This window comes from Erpetoichthys calabaricus, chromosome 3, assembly GCF_900747795.2.
Source record: "Erpetoichthys calabaricus chromosome 3, fErpCal1.3, whole genome shotgun sequence".
Classification (NCBI taxonomy): Eukaryota; Metazoa; Chordata; class Cladistia; order Polypteriformes; family Polypteridae; genus Erpetoichthys; species Erpetoichthys calabaricus.
Genome location: NC_041396.2, coordinates 311,769,711 through 311,789,689, shown reverse-complemented (window position 1 = coordinate 311,789,689; position 19,979 = coordinate 311,769,711). Strand labels below are relative to the sequence as shown.

Here is a 19,979-nt window from a genome sequence, read left to right as displayed (position 1 = left end):
TGTACATTTTTCAAATAATGTTTGATCAAACTCCACTGTGATCAGTCCCATGTGCCCCAATCACATTTGGAAATCCTGGGTAATGAGAATATTAGGCTGATTGTGAGATTCTTTATGGAACTGTGGGTGTTTTTGCCTGTGTATTACCTACCTGCAATGGCATGAAAGACCTCTTTTATTGTCTGCACATGCAGGTGTCCAGGAAACACTATGAAAACACGAAGGAAATATTTCTAAGCCAATCAGACTTTACGAGTTGCCTGGCAAACTGCACTTTTAGATTTTCTGCATTGCCTACAGTATATAAAAAAGTGCCGCTTGCAAAAAACCTCAAAGCAATCATCATGCCAAATCGTCAACAATTGCATCTGGCTAAACGAGTAATCCACGTACGAAAAATACCCCCCAGGTCTTGATCACTTAAAGACAGTTGTGTTTAAATTCTTAGTAAAACATTCATTTCAAAGATATACATAGCAATACACATGAATGAGTGCACACCTCTGAATTATGTTGTTATATTTTTAAATATCTTACCAAGATAACTGAACACTTTCTGTGTACGAAATAGCAGGAGCCATTGTGCTCTACAGCAACCCTAGAGCCATTTGACAAATGAAAGAGAAAGAAAGCACTGAACAATTTGTGTTTTGCCTATCAAAAGGAATAAATGTGTACTTATACAATATTTATCTGTGCATAAATAATAAGAATAAAAGGCTGAGAGAAACAGCAGGACTGAAAAGTGAGGAAGTTCAACGAGAGCTGCAGAAACCCAAGAGCAGAACCTGACATCAGAGAGAAAAGGAAAGGTGATCTGTATCCCACTGAAGAGCATTCACAGTCATAACCAATACCATCGCTAGGTCAAGTTCATGAACTGCATCAAAATAGTCCTCAAGATTTGTATATCCCGTGACAGCTCGTATTATAAGGAGGTTGCAATCCCTGCATTGTTTTCCATGGTGCATTAGAGTTTTTGCTTCAAGCAACACTCAGTTTACACACAAAACACAGCAACCTGCATGCCTTTGAAAGTGCCGAGCAAACATCTCACACATCCTTCTCCTGTATTTCACAAACAATTCTTCTGAGTTAATTGGTGTATCAAAGACACGAATGAAGGCAAAGAGTTTAACTGTAGAATCCCTGAAACCTACGAAAAAAGTTGTAATGCCAGGCCACCATAAATTCCCTCTCACCTCCTCACCAGCGCCTTTGTTTTGTAAATGTGTCAGTCAGCGCAATCAGAATCAAAGCCTGCTATCCTATCCCTCCCAGCTGTTGCAGCTCAAGTCTGTTTTTCTGGGTGTGAGGTGTCTGTTATTGAAACTACAACAACAACAACATTTATTTATATAGCACATTTTCATACAAATAATGTAGCTCAAAGTGCTTTACATGATGAAGAAAAGAGAAATAAAAGACAAAGTAAGAATTAGAACAAGACAACACTAATTAACATAGAATAAGAGTAAGGTCCGATGGCCAGAGAGCACAGAAAAAAACAAAAAAACTCCAGACGGCTGGAGAGAAAAAATAAAATCTGCAGGGGTTCCAGGCCACGAGACCACCCAGCCCCCTCTGGGCATTCTACTTAACATAAATGAAATAGTCCTCTATGTATTTAGGATTCTCATGGAAGGACTTGATGATGATGGTCATGTGGACGTCTGGCTTTTAACTCATCAATGTAGGAACATCATGGTGCTTTGATTAGGTGGTGGTGGCGCAGGTTGCCACCACAGAAAACCGGGAACAGAAACAATAATTAATTGAATGTACAGAGCATCAGGATTTAACTAAGATGAAGCTATGAGAAAGCCATGTTAAGGTAATGTGTTTTCAGCAGTGTTTTAAAGTGCTCCACTGTATCAGCCTGGCAAATTCCTATTGTCAGTCTATTCCAGATTTTAGGTGCATAACAGCAGAAGGCCGCCTCACCACTTCTTTTAAGTTTTGCTCTTGGAATTCTAAGGAGACACTCAGTTGAGGATCTGAGGTTACGATTTGGAATATAAGACGTCAGACATTCCGATATATAAGATGGGGCGAGATTATTTAAGGCTTTGTAAACCATAAGCAGTATTTTAAAGTCAATCCTGAATGACACAGGTAACCAGTGTAGTGACATCAAAACTGGAGAAATGTGCTCGGATTTTCTTTTCCTGGTAAGGATTCTAGCAGCTGCATTCTGCACTAGTTGCAAACGATTGATGTCTTTTTGGGTAGTCCTGAGAGGAGTGCGTTACAGTAATCTAGTCAACTGAAAACAAACGCGTGAACTAATTTCTCAGCATCTTTCGATGATATAAGAGGTCTAACTTTTGCTATGTTTCTTAAGTGAAAAAATGCTGTCCTAGTGATCTGATTAATATGTGATTTAAAATTCAGATTACAGTCAACAGTTACCCCTAAGTTCTTTACCTCTGTCTTGACTTTTAATCCTAATGTATCCAGTTTATTTCTAATAGCCTCATTATATCCATTATTGCCAATCACTAAAATTCCTGTTTTCTCTTTATTTAGTTTGAGAAAATTACAATTCGTCCAATTACAAACACATGTAAGACATTGTATTAGTGAAATAACAGTGTCTGGGTCATCAGGTACAATTGATAAATACAGCTGTGTGTCATCAGCATAGCTGTGGTAGCTCACGTTGTGCCCTGAGATAATCTGACCTAACAGAAGCATGTAGATTGAGAAGAGCAGCGGACCCAGGATAGAGCCTTGTGGAACACCATATAGGATATCATGTGTCTTTGAGTTGTAATTACCACAACTAACAAAGAATTTTCTCCCTGCCAGGTAGGATTCAAACCAATTTAAGACCCTGCCAGAGAGGCCCACCCATTGACTAAGGCGACTTCTAAGAATATTATGATCAATGGTGTCAAATGCGGCACTCAGATCTAAGAGGATGAGAACAGATAAATGGCCTCTGTCTGCATTTACCCGCAAGTCATTTACTACTTTAACGAGTGCAGTTTCTGTGCTGTGATTTGTTCTAAAACCTGACTGAAATTTATCAAGAATAGCAGGTTTATTGAGGTGCTCATTTAACTGCATAATGACGGCCTTCTCTAGAATTTTACTTAAGAAAGGCAGGTTAGAGATGGGTCTATAATTTTCAAGAGCAGAGGGGTCGAGATTATTTTTCTTGAGTAGGGGTTTAACTACAGCAGTCTTAAGACAGTCTGGGAAGACCCCCGTATCTAATGATGAGTTTACTATGTCAAGAATATTATCAATTAGCACGCCTGATACTTCTTTGAAAAAGCTTGTTGGGATTGAGTCAAGGACACAGGTGGAGGGTTTCAGTTGAGAAATTATTTTATGTAATTAGGTAAATTTATCCTAGTGAAAGAATTTAATTTTTTATAAGGGAGTACTGGAGCTTAGGAGGATCCTTAGTGTTGGGGAGATATACTATGTTATTTCTAATATCATTAATTTTTTGACTGAAAAATACAGCAAAAGCCTCACAGGTTTTACTGGAAGTACTTAGGAGGCATTCCTTTGAGTTACCTGGTTTAGCAGACGATCAATCGTCGAGAATAAGACTCTGGGATTACTAGCATTGTTATTTATAATCTTAGAGAAATAGCAGCGCCTCTCAAGACGGACTGTGTTATTGTATTCTGTTATTTTAACTTTTAATATTTCATAGTGGATAGTTAGTTTAGTCTTCCTCCATTTACGCTCAGCTCTACGGCATGTTCTCTTTAAATCAGACACTCTTTGGGTCTTCCATGGTATAACAATGCTAGAAGATTTTTTAACTGTCTTTTCAAGTGCAACTAAGTCAACAGCAGCTCTCACCTTAATATTAAATTTTCCCACCTTACTATTTACATTATCCTCGCTATTATAGTTGGCACTATAAACCGACTGATTGCTTAGAATGTTTGTAAGTTTTAAAGCTGCTGATGAGTCAAAGAAGAAAATGGTCTGATAGACCAGTATCAATGACCTGCTTTATATCAACTTTTAGTCCTTTAGTAATCACTAAGTCTAACGTATGACCTGCTTTATGTGTAGGCTGACTAATGAGCTGTCTCAAATCAAAAGAGTCCAGGAGGTTCATGAATTCTTTTACTTTTTGGTCACACTGATTATCTACATGAAAGTTAAAGTCACAGACTATTAAGAGTGTGTCATAGTTCGTAATTAAAATTGACATTAAGTCAGAGAATTCCTCAAAGAAAGACGCATTAAATTTAGGAGGTCTATACACGGATAATACTAGAACGTGAGAATCTCCATGAATAACAACGGTGAGATACTCAAAGGACTTGAATTTACCAAAACTGACATCTTTACACTTTAACCGGCTCGAGTAAATGTTTGCTAGTCCTCCACCTCTCTTTCCTTGGCGATCTGCACGACTGCAGTATTTGTTTGATCGTCTAACGAGAGGTAGTGGACCTGAGATGAAGATCCTTGCCGACAGGGTCCTCTCTTTTGTGTCTTTAATTAGTGCTGCAAAGTCAGCCTTGAAAATCTCTGACTGTCGGTGCCTCACGTCGTTTATGCCGGCGTGTAATACAATGGATCCCACTGCCCTATTCTTGTGCTTCTCGTAGACTGTCACCGCACGTCTCATCACATCTCGGACATGAGCACCGGGAAAACAAGAAACAAAAGATATCTGATTAGGGCATGCGATATTGAGATTTCTTACAATTGAATCACCTACCATGATTACATCACCCAGGGTTGAAGGCAAACTGGGGACGCGGACAGGGACGAACCGGTTCTGGGTCCAGATGCTCGCCTGTGCCGATGTAGGTGCTCTAGCCTTGAACCCCGGCTTGCATAGCTGAGAGGGTAAATAATACATCATCATTTAGAATACATGCATTTCATGTGTGTTCCATGTCTGCAACAATCTTTGTAAACACATCGTTAAAACAGAAACGTTTGACATGTTTTAGTAATAATTGGCAAAATGTAGATATAAAGTGTATAATGTGTGAAGCCTGAAGTCCAAATATCAAATAAAGACTTTCACAAAAGGTACAACAATTATAACAAACAAGGGCACTTTTATGGAAGAATATAACTTCAGAAAAAGAACTCGCGTTAGGGTGCGACATTGACACCCCTCTGATACGACCACTTTGGTGGTGCAGCGGTAAGAACTGCTGACTCGTAGTCCAAATATCAAATAAACACTTTCACAAAAGGTACAAGTATAACAAAACAATTGCGCTTTAATCCAAGAATGTTACTGAAGGAAATGAAATTGGGTTAGGGTAGTGAGCTGTTATTATTATTACTATTATAGAGTAGAAATATAAATTTGATTTGAGTCTGTACCAGCCGGTGTAAATTTATGGTACTTGTAAAGGTTAGCTTTTTTTTTTATTTTAATGTTATGTATTTTTATTGTTATTTTTTTTTATAGCTGCGGCTCATCCCAAAGAGTACAGACCCATCCAAGGACCTGTTCTATAAGTAATTATTATTGATAAGGCCCCTCACTCTTACAGCCTTCATGAATGATCCACAGACCACCCCTTCAATTGTTCTAAGGTCCTCAAGCCCCTTTAATATGTAGTAAAAGTTGTCTTAGACAATATCTGTATCTTTTTTATCTGTCTTTTCACTATCCATCCCTATGTCGTATCTTCACACTGGTAATGCTCCGGCAATTGCCAATGAAAATAATCCCTCATTCCAAGTATGTTCTTATTCATCTTAAACCAAGCTGTCAGGGTGGTATCTCTACCCCTACCCCTATCCAATGTGCATACTTCATTTTCCTCTCTAAGTACAACTGCAGAATTGTATGAGAATGCTAACAGACAACAAATCAAAACAGCCGCCACACTGCCTTGAGGGCGCTGATGTACAGAGAGTTCACGAATTTCCTAATTTCATCACGTTCAAGAGTATTCTAATGACAATGCTGACACAATCATGTCCCGGATATACATATTTGAAGATGTACTTCACATGACTCAGGTACAGGTTGAAATTTACTAGCCACTCTTTCATCACTGTCCTTCCACTTCTCTTAACTCTTTGCCACTGTAACAGTGTTTGGTCGAGCACCTGCTGCTCTGTGCATTCCTCTTCAATTTCAAACATCATTCTACACGCTGGAGTGAAAGGATTAATTTCACTCATTCGTCACCTTAACTGATTCATCAGTGCAGGACAGCACCTTGAATTGTCCTGTTGGTGATCTTGTCTGGGTTGAGGATATACAGTTGAGCGTATGGACTCTACTCATCATTTTTTGGTTGTAACACACCTGCCTTATGGTAACAGTCATCAGTTATCTGGAAACAATAGGGTCCTCTATGAGGAGGAAGGATAATATTCACAGAAAGAACAATTAGGATACCTGATGTTTTTAAATGAAATTCACAGCATCTGCACTTTGACCTGTCTGGAACCAGAAGCGGGGTAAGACAAGTCTCTCTTCTGCTCCTCCTCAATAAATCTTTATCCACAATTTTTGCACTGACTGCCCAGACTACACTATAGTGGTCCCCTACAATCCCTACGTCATAATTTAATTCAATCTTGTGAGTTGTAGTAAGATTTGGGGCTCCCCTGTCCCAATGCCTTCACACCATCTGATGCTGAACATCACTCTGCAGTTTGGCTCTGGTTAGTTTTGGTGTCTCCTGGTCCCACACTGCTGCAATGGCTGTTGTATTCTTATGACTTCACTGTCCATGTTCCTCTGGGGTTTCTACTGCCAGAGTGCTGAGTGTTCACAGACGTCCTTAATAATTTACACATTCACATCCTCATGAAATTCATCATCCCTGATCTGGTGCATCACATCTTGATTTCTTTTGCCCCAGACTTCCTTAACTTTTGTTTTTTTACATTGTCTCATCATACATTTATGCATTTGATCCCTTTCCATAACATTTGCAGTGCACCATCTACTGGAATGTGCTTTTGTATTTCAGTTAGCAAGAATGTGCACTGCATTTGTCATTTCAACAAATGGCGCCTCATAAACATTAGCACTACTTTTATGAATCCCATCCCAATTGTCTTATAACAGAGATAGAGACACCTGACAGACACAGAGATACACAGAAACACAGACGGACACTTCATATATCTCTGTTATAAGTCATTTACTACAACCATCTGTTGGAATGACAAATGTGATGAATTGTATTACTACAAATGCTTGTGAAGCACCATATGTTGGAATGACAGAGACATAGCAACCGGACAGCTGATTTTTGTCTGTCTGGCAGTTACTCTCTGTTGGTTGTATTCAGTGTTAATGTTTGCAGTGAGGTGTGTCTGCCTCATTACTATGTCTCTGTGATATGTCATTTAGTACAGGATTTGTACAAGCAGTGTTAATGTTTGTTATATGCCATCTATTGGAATGACAAATACAAAGCATTTTAACACAAAAATGCCATCTGTTGGAAAGGCAGAGAAAAAGCAACTGGAAGAACAGAACACACAGAAAGTTTAATTAAGGTGGATATAATGGGCTGGCCTGCTGTTTTGAGGACATGAAAAAATTTAGTATGGACCGGTGCTGATCTGTGGACTGACAGTTGGGAAATCTGCTGTACACATCAGGGCGCTATAAACCTGACATTCTCTTAACCGTCTTAATGGCTGCTGAATGAGTCCATTATAACATTTAAGTCTTTCTCCTAAGCAGTGCATTCAAGTTTAAGACTTCTCATTGTGTATTAAATCCTGACATTTTTAGTTCTTGTGAAGACATGTGAGTGTCCGACACTGGGTGGGCTCATTGTGCAGAGCTACTTTATGACCTAAAGCCTGCTGACCTGCTGTCCCCCATAATACATTGCACTATGCAGACAAATGACATAAATATGTGACATGTGACACTACAAGGTGCTTCAGTGACACAAGGAGAGATGAGGGGGCCTCACATGAAGTTTGTATTAGCAGACCACCAGTGTGTCACGTATGAACTCTTGTGTGGTGAGGACCACTTCACTGTCTGTGTCGATGAGGAGGGGAATGACAACAACACGTAACATAAGAAACTCCTGTAAAGTCGTACGTCTGCCATCACTGAGCAGCTGCTGCTAATTGTTCAATCAAAACTGAACTCGTATGATGGAGATGGTGGTCCTTTTCTATTTTCTATTAAACTGTTCATAGCTTCTGTTGAAAAACATCAATTGCTGTTACTCTAATACAGTATGAATTTACTAAAAGTGTAATCTATACTAATAAAAGGCAAAGCCCTCACTGACTCACTGACTGACTGACTGACTGACTGACTGACTCATCACTAATTCTCCAACTTCCCGTGTAGGTAGAAGGCTGAAATTTGGCAGGCTCATTCCTTACAGCTTACTTACAAAAGTTAGGCAGGTTTCATTTCGAAATTCTACGCGTAATGGTCATAACTGGAACCTGTTTTTTGTCCATATACTCTAATGGAGGAGGCGGAGTCACGTAATGCGTCATCACGTATTACGCCTCCTACGTAATCACGTGAACTGAAAACGAGGAAGAGATTTACAGCACAAGTCAAACGCGGGAACGAAGGTAAATGACGTTAATTGTTGAGTGTCTTTTAATACTGTGTAAGCATACATATTAACACATGTGCAATTAAACGTGTGCATTTACGGGGTGATTTCTCAGGCTTAAAAGCTCGCCTTTTATTAAAAAGGTAATTGCAAACTCTTTTCATTCTGAAGGGCACAAACCACGTTAGATTTCAGCCGTTAAACGCGCAAAAATGTCAGTACACCAGATAAATAAGCGCAACATATCATCAGTTGTATTGTATGCTTACAATACATATAGAAATGTGTTAATCGTTAACTAATATTATGGGATGGTATTTTTCGACTCGCGCCTTGATTTAAACGATTGCATGTCTTGGTGGGTTTGCGTAGCTTATTGTCAATATCTTTACACCTCTTTTTAAGACTTAATTTAAAAAGGTTTTCTTTTCTTCTTAATTAAAATTTAAAAGCAATACTTCACCGCTGCGAAGCCCCTCTAGCGCTGACGTCCGAGGTTCGATTACCGTAAGCGAGTGCAGTGAGTGTGTACGCCTGATGAGCCAAGAATAAGGGTGAAAGACGTGTCGCGTACTCTTTGCATTATTTGACAGTAAACTATTTTCATCCATTCTATGATCTGCTTCTCACAACTGAAAGCACCGTGGCTGATGTTACCTGACTTGCTGGCCAACCATAAGCGTTACCTGGTAGGTAACCACCCACTCACTTCACTCCCTTACGGGAATCGAACCTCGGACGTCAGCGCTAGAGGCGAAGCCCCTAAAATTGCGCCACGGCGTGTGGTTCGTTTATTTGACAGCATGTAGATCGGGGTAATTACATTCACGGCATTCGTAGTCTGATTCACAATCTGATTGTATGGGTGGTTACCTACCAGGTAACGCTTATGGTTAGCCAGCAACTCAGCTCGAAGTGATCACTCGAGTGAAGGCAGCTTCACAAAAAAACAGATCCTTAACAAACTGTTATTGGTATATTTTCCCTCAATGTTAAAAGGTTTTCTTTTCTTCTTAATAAAAATTTCAAAGCAGTACTTTGCCGGTGCGAAGCGCGGGGATTTGAACGACTGACGCATACAGACATATTCATGAGTGCAGGTACTTCAGAAAGAAAGCACCGTGTAAACCTAAACTTTAAATTAAGTTCATAGACCTACAAAAGGTTGCCATTGATTTGAGGCAAGATTGCTTTTCTCCTGTACAACTATACGTTGCATTCTTAACAGTAAGGTTGCACAACTTGGTCATATTACAACCTGAGTGCTGAACTGACAACATCGTATACAAACAGACCTATAACAATTGTAATAAACAAACAAAAAAAAAAAAGCGAAGAACCCTTGGATTTAATAAAAAGGCTCCTTCCTTGGCGAAGTAAGGAAAAAGGAAGACCTTATATGGCGTTCGTTTATAAAACAGCGGAAAAGCTGTGTTAAGGCTGCTTCACAAAAAACAGATCCTTAACAAATTGCTATTGGGATATTTTCCCTCAATTTAAAAAGCTTTTCTTCTTAATAAAAATGTAAAAGCAGTACTTCGCGGGGATTTATATATATATATATATATATATATATATATATATATATATATATATATATATATATATATATATATATATATATATATATATATATATATATATAATATATATATATATATATATATATATATATATATATATATATATAGATGTATATAGAGATATAGATATCTATAGATATACATATATAGATATATATATATAGACATACATACATATCTATATGTATGTATGTCTATATATATATATATGTGTAAGCTTATAAGTACTGCCTTACTTCTCTTTAAGAAAGGAAGATGCAATGATACTTGATTTAAACAATTCCATGTCTTGGTGGGTTTGCGTAGCTTATTGTCAATATCTTTACACCTGTTTTTAAGACTTATTGACTGAAACGGGCTTTCACAAAAAAAGTTAGGGCTTTGCTACAGGATACACCCTCCACAAGTTAAGCAAGTAAAAATAAAAGTGTATATTTCTGTTTTATTTAAACCTTTTAAGTTTGTATGCATAGCCCCAATTGGCTGTTTTAGTTTTTTTTTTCTTTCTTCAGTAATATTAAATCTCCTTAAAGAAAAAGAACATATGTATTTTACTTTTTTTGTATCTCTTTAGGAATATTTTAGTGTAAAAGGATAACCAGTATTTAAACCTTTTATGTTACTTTATAAAGTTATTTTACACAATGTTGAAAAATTAATAAGACAGCTACATATTTTGGCAGCTGCTGCTTTAATTTTCAATGAAATGAAAAAAGCTCTCCAAGAGAAAACCTCAATGAAGAAGAAACTAAAAAGGAGAAACCCTCATTTATAAAAGTTTGCTGCAGATGACTTGACTGAAAATAAATGAATAGTTCCTATGTGTATAATACATATTTATCTATTTGACTTATGCCTTTATTCCAGCAACTTGCAACATCTCAGGTACAATTTGTTACATTACTTTTGTTTTTTGCAGCACAGGCAGGTGAAGTGACTTCCTCAGGGTCACACAGTGGTGTCAGTACCAGGATTTGAACTGACAAGCTCCGGGTTTACTGAAATATTACTGAAGAAAGAAAAAAAACGAAAACGGGCAAATAGGGCTATGCATACAGATGTCCATCCGTCCATTATCCAACCCGCTATATCCTAAATACAGGAGCCAATAAGTAGATATGTATATATACAGTATATATATATATATATATATATATATATATATATATATATATATATATATATATATATAGATATATATATATATATATATATATATATATATATATATATATATATATATATATATATATATATATGTGAATGTATGTATGTATGTATATATGTATGTCTATATTTATATGTATGTATATATATGTAGATATGTAAATTTGTATATGTATATATATATATATATATGTATATGTGGATGTGTATATGTATATACAGTAATCCCTCCTCCATCGCGGGGGTTGCGTTCCAGAGCCACCCGCGAAATAAGAAAATCCGCGAAGTAGAAACCATATGTTTATATGGTTATTTTTATATTGTCATGCTTGGGTCACAGATTTGCGCAGAAACACAGGAGGTTGTAGAGAGACAGGAACGTTATTCAAACACCGCACACAAACATTTGTCTCTTTTTCAAAAGTTTAAACTGTGCTCCATGACAAGACAGAGATGACAGTTCCGTCTCACAATTAAAAGAATGCAAACATATCTTCCTCTTCAAAGGAGTGCGCGTCAGGAGCAAAGCCTGTCAGAAAGAGATAGGAAAGCAAACAAATCAATAGGGCTGTTTGGCTTTTAAGTATGCGAAGCACCGCGGCACAAAGCTGTTGAAGGCGGCAGCTCACACCCCCTCCGTCAGGAACAGAGAAAGAGAGAGAGAGAGAGACAGAGTTTGTTTTTCAATCAAAAATCAATACGTGCCCTTCGAGCTTTTAAGTATGCGAAGCACCGTGCAGCATGTCGGTTCAGGAAGCAGCTGCACAGAAGGTAGCAACGTGAAGATAATCTTTCAGCATTTTTAGACGAGCGTCCGTATCGTCTAGGTGTGCGAACAGCCCCCCTGCTCAATCCCCCTACGTCAGGATCAGAGAAAGTCAGCGCAAGAGAGAGAGAAAAGTAAGTTGGGTAGCTTCTCAGCCATCTGCCAATAGCGTCCCTTGTATGAAATCAACTGGGCAAACCAACTGAGGAAGCATGTACCAGAAATTAAAAGACCCATTGTCCGCAGAAATCCGCGAACCAGCAAAAAATCTGCGATATATATTTAAATATGCTTACATATAAAATCCACGATGGAGTGAAGCCGCGAAAGGCGAAGCGCGATATAGCGAGGGATTACTGTATATGTATATGTAGATATGTGTATATGTAGATATGTATATATATGTATATATGTTTATGTATATATATATGTTTACATAACCTCTTTAACACACTACTTCTTCGCTGCGAAGCGCGGGTATTTTGCTAGTATTAATATAAAATAGTGAATCTAAGCATTAAAATATCACAGGATATTGTTTTGGAGAGATCGTGGCATCATTACTATCTTTATTAAGAACTTTAATTGTCCTTATACTGATGACGGCTAACAGACTCATTCAGTGCGGTGCTCCTCGGTGCTTCAAAACCGACAGACGCAGTCATTTTGTTTAGTTTGATACAAAGTTACAAATCAGTTAAACAGCAAATGTCATTAAATAAAAAAGCACATCAGTTAGCGCTGCTGTATTTGAATTCTGAGAGTTTACCTGCCACTGCCACAGAGAAATGCATGTTGTGTGTTTGATGATTTAAGAAAAGAAAGACGTCCAGAAAATTAGACAAAGACAATCAGCACAACGTCAGACTGACAGAGAGCAACGGGGGGAATACTGTTTGGAATTTAATGTGAGGGTCTGGAAAAGACAAAAACACACAGCTGTTACTGTACACTGTATGTGTGTGTGTGTGTGTGTGTGTGTGTGTGTGTGTGTGTGTGTGTGTGTGTGTGTGTGTGTGTGCGTGTGTGTGTGTGTGTGTGTGTCTGTGTGTGTGTGTGAGGGCCTCTCATGAGCACAGGGTGGTCCTGCACACTCCATGCAGGCTCAGCTCACAGGTGTCAGAGGGGCTCTGAGCAGCACAGGACAGGACGGAGTGTCAGACCACCACTGGGCACAACCTCAGCTCATCTGAACCTGCTGATTTAATGTGCTGCTGGCTATGATGAGGAAAGAAAGTCAAAGTGACTGAGAACAAAAAAACAAAAACAGCAGACAGAGGGAGAAGAAGGAAACTGCAGAGAGCCAGCAGCTGGACCACTGTGGAGCTGTGAGGAGAGACCACCACAGCCCTGAGCGGCTCCTGACAAACAAATATAATGAAGACATCTGAGATTTGATGAACTCATTAGTGAGTAAGAACTGAAATGAACAAACAAACATCCTGAGAGAATTTGTGAAGCACACACAGCAGAGAGACGCCTCATGTGAATTACGTCAGCAGAGAGAATATGGCAGTCGCAGGGCCTCAGTGTATAAACATCTCAGTGTGCAGGCAGGACGGCTCAGTCAGGGGACACACATGGAGTTTAAACAACTGAAAATTGGCCGTTGTTATCCTCACAGTAATGCATCTTGTCGTAAACTGATTTATGAAAGTGAAGTTTATGGAGTTTATTATATTTTCTCGTGTGTTTTGTTTTTATCGACAGTCTTTGGAAATCTTCTTGTCATCATTTCTATTTCTCATTTTGTTCAGCTGCACACGCCGACTAATCTTCTGATCCTTTCACTTGCAGCGGCCGATTTCATAACAGGTTTCTTTGTGTTGCCCTTTTCGTTGAGCACCCTGATTGAAACTTGCTGGTACTTTGGAGTTCTTTATTGTTATTTATATCAGGCACTTGCAAATATTCTTAGTACAGTAGTTGTATATAATGTGGTTTTAATATCCATTGATCGCTACATTGCTGTCTGCCATCCTTTCTTTTACAGCTCAAAAATAACTTTAACTGTCGCAAATATCAGCATTGCTGTAGTGTGGCTGTTTGCACTTTTAATTACACTCATACTTTTACGTCTTAGTAATATTGTAATAGAGCGATGTGAAGGAGCTTGTTTTTTACTCACTTATTATGAAGTGAGCATTTTTATTTTACTTGTAACTTTTTTTATTCCTTATTTCCTAATGATTGGTTTTTATATCAGAATATTTGTAGTTGCAAGAAGCCATTCAAGAGCCATCAACTGTATGATAGAAAAGAGGCAAACTGAGGAGGTGAGTGACAGTAAAATATCAAAACCGTCTGAAAGAAAAGCCGCAAAAACATTAGGAGTAGTCGTGGGGGCTTTTATTATCTGCTGGCTGCCTGTTTACTTTTGCAATCTTTTTGTTAATATTAATAACCTAATCGCAGCTATCATCAGGAATGTCTTTGTGTTGGTCAGTGAAGTGAACTTTGGTGTTAATCCAATTCTTTACGCTTTTCTTTATTCCTGGTTCAGGAAAGCACTTAAAATAATACTGACATTTAAAATATTTAGTCCAGCTTCTTCTGTGCTCAATTTACTGTAAATGGTAAAGAAAATAAAAATGTAATTTTCTGAATTTAGATGTTTTAAATAATTTGTAAATTATGCCTCTACTCATTTTTCATATTAGCAGTGCAATTCCTAGACGTATTTCTTAACAATACAATCATTTCATATTCACTGTATTGTTGTGAAGGCTTTTTATGTTAAAATTGTACTTTATTCATGTGGTGTGTACACTGTTTATGAGTATTGCTTATTTCACCACAGTTATTTTCATATCAAATCTTCTCCTTATTTGAATGTGTAATAAACAGCACTGAAAACTTTAGAGACTCCTGGCAATTCATAGAAACACTAAAGGGTTTCTTGGTGACTTTTTTATTTTTTTTAACATTGTATAATGATTATTGCTATTTCCATTATTTTAGGCGAGAATTATTTACTTCAATATGAATTAAGTAATGTGCTGAATTTTACCCAATATCTGGAAATATAAAAATCTTTTAACATCTGCAGTTACAATTTACAGACTTTCAGATTTCACAACTAAAAACTCCACAGCACAGCTCAGACGACGGCTGACATTCTGTTCAGCTTTGGTCAGACTGTGGAGATTTGTTTAAGAGTCAAATTCTATTAAATTTTCTTTATTGTTTTTGTTTTGTATCATAGTAAACATTTCATTATAATCTTGAAGTTAATGTTAATCTGCACTCCTTGTAGCCGCAGTGTAAGGCGAGTTCTAGCACGGGTTAAATGCGTGACGAAAGAAATCTCTCAGTCCAACAGTTCGTTTTAAAATATTATATATTATAGTATTATATTATATAGTTAAAATTCAAAGCAAACAATCCACAAAAGAATAAAGAAAAAAGATGTTACACAAGTAGAATAAAAGGCAAAAAAAAAAGAAAAAATGTATCTTCTCTAAACTTATCTTTTCTTGTAAAACTGTATCTTATGTAACTTGGAAAATGGCTCTTACACTCCTCACTAAGGCAGCAGATGACAGACGAGTGCAGACGGAGCAGTCGGCCTTCACTCCTCACACTGCTGGCTCACTAAATGACACTGAGGTGACTGAAATGGACGACTGAGAAGGTCAAATGAGGTTTGATGTCCACAATTAAACGTAGGATTTGCTCCTTTAGACTGACGTTTGTTAATATTTGTGAAGTCTCATTAGCTGCAGCTGCTCACCTCATACAGAACACAATTAATACTTCAGAGAACAGCATTGTGCTCAATTCTAGAAAAACAGAGAATCTTAAACCTTTAATAAAGGAATTGCATTTGTATGTCAGTAATTGTCTGCCTGTCACCACATTTATTCCTTTTGATAGTCACATCACAAATTGTTCAGGCTTTCTCTCTCTTTCATTTGTCGAATGGCTGCTGGTTGTTGTAGAGCACAATGGCTCAGAAAGTGTTCGGTTATCTTGGTAAGACATTTAAAAATCTAACAACACGATACAGAGTTGTGTGCACATTCATGTGTATTGATATGTGTATCTTTGTAATGAATGCATTAGTAAGAATTTCAACACAAGTGTTTTTCAGTGATCATTAATAAAGACCTGACACTTGCTATCCGTGTGTTTAGATAAACCTCAGCATGTTGATTTCAAACACATGAAAGTTCTTTGTGTCAAGTCGTGTCACAAATCCCAGACAATGCTGTGACTGTCCACTCAGATCCTAAATTTGATTCAGCTCATCGTATTTCCTGATTGTGATGTCTGTTCAGGTGAAATGCCATTATATAAATACACACAACTGAAGTCATTTTGTGTTAAATTCCTTGACTTTGCTCTCTGGTGTCAGTTCTCGTCTCAGGTTTCTCCTTTTTGCACTGAGTTTTATTTTATTTATTCCCTTGACGTCTCTTCCTTTCCCCTAACCACAGGTTGACGAGCTGCAGGTTACACAATCCATTACACTGATGAAGTTGTTAAAAGTGTCTCCCTTCCCAGAATTCTATTTATTGCCAAGATGCACTAATGCGGATAAGTAATTTTTTTTTTGAATTATTGATGCAACACACAAGGAGAGTATAAAATAAAAAACATCAAACATGACACCTTGTAATGTGACTTTATTATGTTTCATATCATGTACTTGATATCAAGGCCATGAGCAAACCAACATTGGCAATAACTCCACCCAGTGAAGTTATGCCTGATTTGCTCTTTGAACTTCAATGTCAATTTCGACAAACATCTGCATCTTTTCAAAGAGAACAGTGGAATGGCGATTTACTGAAATTTGCCAAAATGCAATAGTTCTAGTTATCTGAAGGTGTACCACTCAATCCATGCCACCAGAACACTACTTTGTATTTTAAAATTATTTATTATGTCATTTGTCAGAAGATGATGGCGAGTCAAGGTCATTGTTGCTGGTACCAAAATCTTACCGGCAGCAGGTTTATGAGTTGCCACAGACCCACCACTTGGGTGTTCATCTCGTCACTGACAAAGCACTTGAAAGGATAAAACTTTGATTTTACTGTCAGGTAATTAATGAGGAGATCTGTCGCTTTTGTATTTTGTGTCTGGCATGTCAGCTGCGACAGATTCCTAGAAAAGGCCATGCTCCTCTTGTTCCATTCCTCTGATGGATATACGAACTTGTGAACATATTAGGGTGAACATAGTAGATCCTTTTGAACCCTCGGCCCGAGGATATAAATTGGATTATGCTACAGGGTATCCAGCAGCTATCCTGGGCACTGGTAGTGGTCATCGCGCATATCCCAAAGGAGGTCCTAACGGACCAAGGGATGCCGTTTACCTCAGAGACGTTCAGGGAGGTTGCCAAATTGCTCCAAATCAAGCACCTTAAGACTTCAGTGTACCATTCTCAGCCTGATGGTCTAGTCGAACGGCTTAATAAGATACAAGCAAATGCTTCTCACGTTGGGTTTGTACCTCATTTTTCTGAGAGGGCTGTGCCCTTGACTGACCTGACAAAGAAGAGGGCTCCTAACTAGGATCAGTTACTACCCCTCTTGCTATCTGCATACCAGGAAGTGCCACAAACCTCTATAGTTTTTTCACCTTATGAAATTTTATATGGGCAACAACCCAAGGGATTATTGGATATATTAAAAGATGGATGGAAAAGTGTGGTGCCCCATTCCACAAATATCTTCAAATATATCACACAATTATGCAATATATTTGGTAAAATCACACCAATACTAAGAGCTTATATGGAACATGTGCAATCAGCCCAAATCTATAACCATGGTAAGATGCTCCTAGTGTTTGCTCTCGGAGATCAGGTGAAGCTTCTTCCACTTCCTATTCCAAATTATTGGTTCATTGGCAAGGGTGCTATGAAATTGAGGAAAGGAATGGGGTTGGTTGACTATTTGGGTAAACAACCCAAACAATGACGAGAGTTCAAAGCAGATATTCTGTCCATCCGAGAAGTGATTAATCAAAGACCTGGTCGGACCTCTCTGCTTGAACATGACATCATAACTGATCCAGGAATAGTTGTTGAAGAACACACATAAACACTCCCAAAAGAAAAATGAGCAGAAGTGGAACTTAAGGTCAAACAAATGCATGATCTAGGAGAGACCGAGTAAAGTTTTAGTCTCTGGTCCAGTCCTATTGTATTTGTCCCAAAGGCAGATGGCAGATAGCAGTTTTTCAATGACTTACGTCAGCAGGTTTCCTGCATATCTGATGTTGCAAGTGCACAGACTCCTCAAGCAACTGAAAAAAGCATGATATTTGACCACCCTTGACATGACAAAAGGGTATTGGCAAATTCCCTTAAAGGAATCCGTCAAGGAAAAAAAAATATTTAGCACCCTTAGTGGTCACTGGCAGTATTGAGTCCTCCCATTTTGGTTACACAGGACACCAGCCACCTTCCAATGTCTGGTAAACAGAGTGCTATGACCCACAACTCTTATAGTGCTGCCTACCAGAATGACATTGAACACATGCAGCAGGTTCGAGGGGAGCTCCTCACACTATATAACAGTGGCATTAAGATTATTTTGGATCTATTGAGGCCAAATAATAGCACTATATGGTGGGAGGTAGTAGAATTCAACCACAGTGTACCGTAATGCTGTACTGAACTGGCCCTGTCCACAAACCGGGCAGCAAGTACAAGCATTCCTGGCATTTGTGGGGTAATACCACAGGTGTCTGCCTCATTTTTCCATGAGGGCTATGCCCTTGCCTGACCTGACAAACAAGAGGGCTCCTAACATAGTGGTTTTAGACGAGAAAATGGAAACAGGCCCTTACACCTGCACCTGTATTGTTGGATTTTTCTCTGCCTTTTATTGCCCAAGCTGACAGTTTGGTCGCAGGTCAGTGCCATGTTGAGCAAGAGTGTTGTTTGTGTAGAACACTCCATTGTGTTGCTGAGCCAGAAACTATTCGACCTGGAAACCAGGTATACGGCTATGGAAAGGGAAGTATTGGTGATTAAGTGAGCTATTCTTCAGCTGAGGTACTACTTGCATGGCCATGAATTCACTCTAGTCATCGACCATGCAACTTTATAGTGGATGGCGCTGCACAAATAGTCAAACCAACATGTCACTCGATGTTTCTTGGACCTTCGGTCATTTACATTCAAAGTTCTAGATCACCACGGTTCCCTCCATGTCAATGCTGATGTGCTTTCTCTGAGATATGGCCTCACGGTTCTGGCTACCTGACCATCTCACACACATGTGCTTAGGAGACAACTTCAAGGCTCATATAAATGTAGTTGCACTCCCAACCAGGGGTTGGTGCTGCTGCCTAATGCTTTTTGTCTTCCTCCCTCTGCAGAAGCAGTGATTGACCATTGCATCCTGAATAATGTCACGTCAAGTTCTCAGCAACCTGAACCCACTTCTTCCTGCCCTGGCTGATGATATGTAAACACAGGCACTTGTCATTTGAGCGGACATCACTCTGAAAGTGTGGAGTATTTTTACAAGGAATTCACTGCTAAAGAGACAACTTGTACTGTGTTCATGAAATACAGAAAAAATGTCTACATGTGTATTGTGTGTTCAGTTTGTACAAAATATTTCACTGCAGCAACCCTATTAGATGGAAGAGCACGGAGGATTATAAAAATGTTTCAAAATCAGTCAAGGGTGCTTTAAACAATAAGTGAAACTTATAAAACAATTATAAAAATACTAGCGAACCTGCGGCATACCATACGCCGCATAATCAGGCCGCTTTTTTAATGATTTATAAGCACAGGGAGAAAATTAACATTTGAAAAATCGGCAGGTGCTCGGGCGCGGAGGGCGGAACGGGAGGAGAGGGGAAGGACGCCCATTCCGCCCCCTCCATCATGCTAGTCTGCTGATTTCTCGTTTAGTATGCACTGCCTGCTCATGTGCCCACCCCCAACTCGTCACCTGAGTCGTTTTCCTCTATGCA

At 38.6% G+C, this 19,979-nt stretch overlaps 1 protein-coding gene across 2 annotated transcripts in view; it reads left to right on the top strand.

The window, feature by feature from the left end:
• The window catches only part of LOC127527248 (trace amine-associated receptor 13c-like), an 84,872-nt gene extending 70,242 nt beyond the window's left edge, over nt 1-14,630 (top strand). The window contains exon 2 of one of the 2 annotated variants that reach the window (XM_051925350.1): nt 13,845-14,630. In XM_051925350.1, the coding sequence (XP_051781310.1) occupies nt 13,845-14,602 (758 nt within the window). In that variant the 3' untranslated portion in view covers nt 14,603-14,630. The remainder of the gene's footprint in view (nt 1-13,844) is intronic. The other variant, XM_051925351.1, reaches the window with a different exon arrangement.
• The last annotated feature ends 5,349 nt before the right edge of the window (nt 14,631-19,979 follow it).